At 73.3% G+C, this 2,979-nt stretch overlaps 1 protein-coding gene across 1 annotated transcript in view; it reads left to right on the top strand.

Moving 5' to 3' along the window:
* The first annotated feature begins 905 nt into the window (after positions 1 to 905).
* DNMT3A (DNA methyltransferase 3 alpha) overlaps positions 906 to 2,979 on the top strand; it is a 28,785-nt gene continuing 26,711 nt past the window's right edge. The window contains exon 1 of the mRNA XM_015615836.3: positions 906 to 1,898. Coding sequence (XP_015471322.1) covers positions 1,830 to 1,898 — 69 coding nt within the window. The 5' untranslated portion in view covers positions 906 to 1,829. The remainder of the gene's footprint in view (positions 1,899 to 2,979) is intronic.

Raw genomic sequence — 2,979 nt, 5'->3', positions numbered from 1 at the left:
TGTGCCACCAACGGGATGGGGACAGGATGGGGCCGGGGCTTCCCCGGGGGCTCCCCGAGCTGCTGAGGGAAGGGGACGGGGAGCCCCTCCCCAGCGCACGGTGTCCGGCACGGGGCTGTGCCTGGGGGTACAGCCTGCACCCCACACCCCCATCAGGTGTCCTGCACCCCCGGGTCCCGCACCCCAATCCCCCATCCCCAGCCTGCACCCGCCCCCCCGCTCCCCTGCCCGCATCTTCCCCGCAGCCCAGCCTGCGAGAGGGGCCAGTGGGGCAGGGCGGGCTGAGCTCCCCCATCTGTCCCCAGCCCCCGGCCCAGCACCCCAAACCCCGGCGGTCCCCGTGCCTGTGTCGGGGGGCGGCTGCAGCCCCCCCGGCAGCCCCCGCCGCACCGGCCGGGGCCCGGGGGGATGTGTCGGGGTGGGAGAGGTGCTGAGAGCAGCGTCCTGCCCGCCCCGGCCCCCCCGAGCCCCCGCCCGAGCCCCCCGCCCGCCGCTGGGAACGGCTGCGGCTGGAAAGCTCTAGAAACAAATTGCAGCTCCGGTGCCAAAGGCAACAGCAGCCCCGGCCATGGCGAATGCAGCGTTTGCCATAGCAACAGGTGCCGGCTGGCGCCTCCCCCCCGGCCCCCCGCAAGCGGCCCCCGGCCCCCCGCAGCCAGCACCCCGCACCCGGACCCCGCACCCTGCGCCCCACACCCTGTCCCAGCCACCCCGCGCCCCCCAGACCCCCCAGCCAGCGTCCCCCAGTTCCCTGCCCCCAGCCCCCCCAGCCAGCGTCCCCCAGTTCCCTGCAGCCAGCACCCACAGCCAGCATCCCCCGGTCCCCCCGGTCCCGCACCCAGCACCCCACACATCCTACAGCGTGCACACCCCGTGCCCGTACCCCACACCGTGCACCCCACACACCCTGCACCCCAAACCCTGCCCTGTGCCCCCTGCACCGTGCACCTCCCGCAGCCCCTGTGCTGCACCCCGCGTGCCCCACACCTCGTACCCAGCACCCTGCACCCCACAGCCCTGCTGCCCCCGCACCCTGCACCCCACAGAATGCACCCTGCACCCCTCGCAGCCCACACTGCACACCCCCTCCACGCACCTCACAAGGTGCACGATGCACCCCAAAACATGCACTGGGCACTGCGCTGTGCAAAGGGCACCCCACACTGAGCATCGTGTGCTGGGTGCCCCACACCACACTGTGCACCCATCACCCCGTGCCGTGCGCCCTGTACCCACTCTGTGTGCCCCACACCGTGTACCCCTCACCATGCACCCCTCACCGTGCACCCCGCACTGTGCACCCCGCACTGTGCACCCATCACCCTGTGCCGTGCGCCCTGTACCCACTCTGTGTGCCCCACACCATGCACCCCTCACTGTGCACCCTGCACTGTGCGCCCCACACTGTGCACCCATCACCCTGTGCCATGCACCCTGTACCCACTCTGTGTGCCCCACACCGTGCACCCCTCACCGTACACCCTGCACTGTGCACCGTGCACCCCACACCGTGCACCCTGCACTGACTGCACCCCACACCGTGCACCCCACACCGTGGCCCGGGGCTCGGGCACCTGCCGGGCCGATGGCGGGGAGGGGGAGCCCAGCCCGGCCGAGTCAAGGCTGTGGCGTGTTAATAATTGCCGGGGCTGGGGCCGGGCCGGGGGGCGGCGGCCCGGGAGCACCCCCTCATCCCCGTCCCTGTCCCTTCCCGCAGGGGCAGGAGGATCCAGGCAGGCGGCAGAGGACGGCTCCCGGACCCCTCCTCGGCGCAGCGGGGTCCGCTCAGGTGCTGAAGAGGCGGCGGCCGCCCGCCCCCGTGGCCCACGATGCCGTCCAGCGGGACCCTGGATGCCGGCAGCCCCGCGCCCAGCCGCGAGGCGCTCGACACGCACAAGGTACGGGGCCCTGAGGGGCTCCGGGGCTCGGCTCCCCCTCCCCGCTGGCAGGAGAAGGGGGTGCGGGGCCCCCCGTGCCGGAGGGGAGCGCGGGGCCGGGCGGGGGGGCCCGGGGGCGCAGGGAGAGGCCTGAGCCGCGGCCGGGATTAGCGAGGATTGAGCTATTCCTGGAGCTGGGGAGCGCGGGGAGTGGATGGGGACAGAGACCTGCTGTCACCTCCCGGCTGCGGGTAGAGCTCGGGCGAGGCGGCTGGCAGGGTGGGGGTGACCCCAGGAGGGCTGTGCCCCCCAGGATGGGGGATGTCCTGGCCCTGGAGGGTGTGCTGGGTTCGTGCCGTGTGCTGCTCGGGACGCGTGGTGGCCCTGTAAGCCCTGTGCTAACCCTGCTCCCTGCTCGTGGGGGTCCCGCCTGTTCAGGGGGTCCCCGCCCCTCCTCCGTGTGTGACACCAAGCTCAGGAGGGACACCTCGTGCTGTGCCGGGGTGGCCGCTCCCAGTGCCAGGGCTGGCAAAGCCATTGCTGTTCCTGCGGGGCGGAGTGTCCAGCAGTGCAGGGCAGGGCTGGGCAAGGCGTGGGCAGCGGGGCTGCGGCCAGCTGGACACCGTCCCACTGCGGGCACCGCCAGGTCGGGGTCATCCCGGTTCCTCCCGGCCGGCTGGGTCACACTGTTCTCGCACACTGGGGCTCCCCATCCTCCAGCCATTGCTCTCGGCAGCCGGTGTGTCCGCTGGGATGTGTCCCCGTGTCCCCTGGGACGTTCCCGGGTTCTCGGCACAGCTGTGGGCACGGGTACCCGGGGACGGCTCGGTCTTTCCTTGCCCCGCAGTGTTGGCGGCAGGAGCTGGGAGCGGGGTGGATGCGCAGCCCCCGTGCTTTGGGGCACTTCTGGGCACATGCAGGGCACAGGGCAGAGCCCGGGAGCGGGACAGAGCCTGGCGGTGCCCGACGGTGCCCGGGAGCCCCGGGAGCGGGGCAGAGCCTGGCGGTGCCCGACAGTGCCCGGGAGCCCCGGGAGCAGGGCAGTGCCCGGCGGTGCCCGGGAGCCCCAGGAGCGGGGCAGTGCCCGGGATCCCCGGGAGCC

The sequence above is a fragment of the Parus major genome, unplaced genomic scaffold, assembly GCF_001522545.3.
Source record: "Parus major isolate Abel unplaced genomic scaffold, Parus_major1.1 Scaffold276, whole genome shotgun sequence".
Taxonomy (NCBI): domain Eukaryota; kingdom Metazoa; phylum Chordata; class Aves; order Passeriformes; family Paridae; genus Parus; species Parus major.
This window is presented reverse-complemented; position numbering and strand designations above follow the sequence as displayed.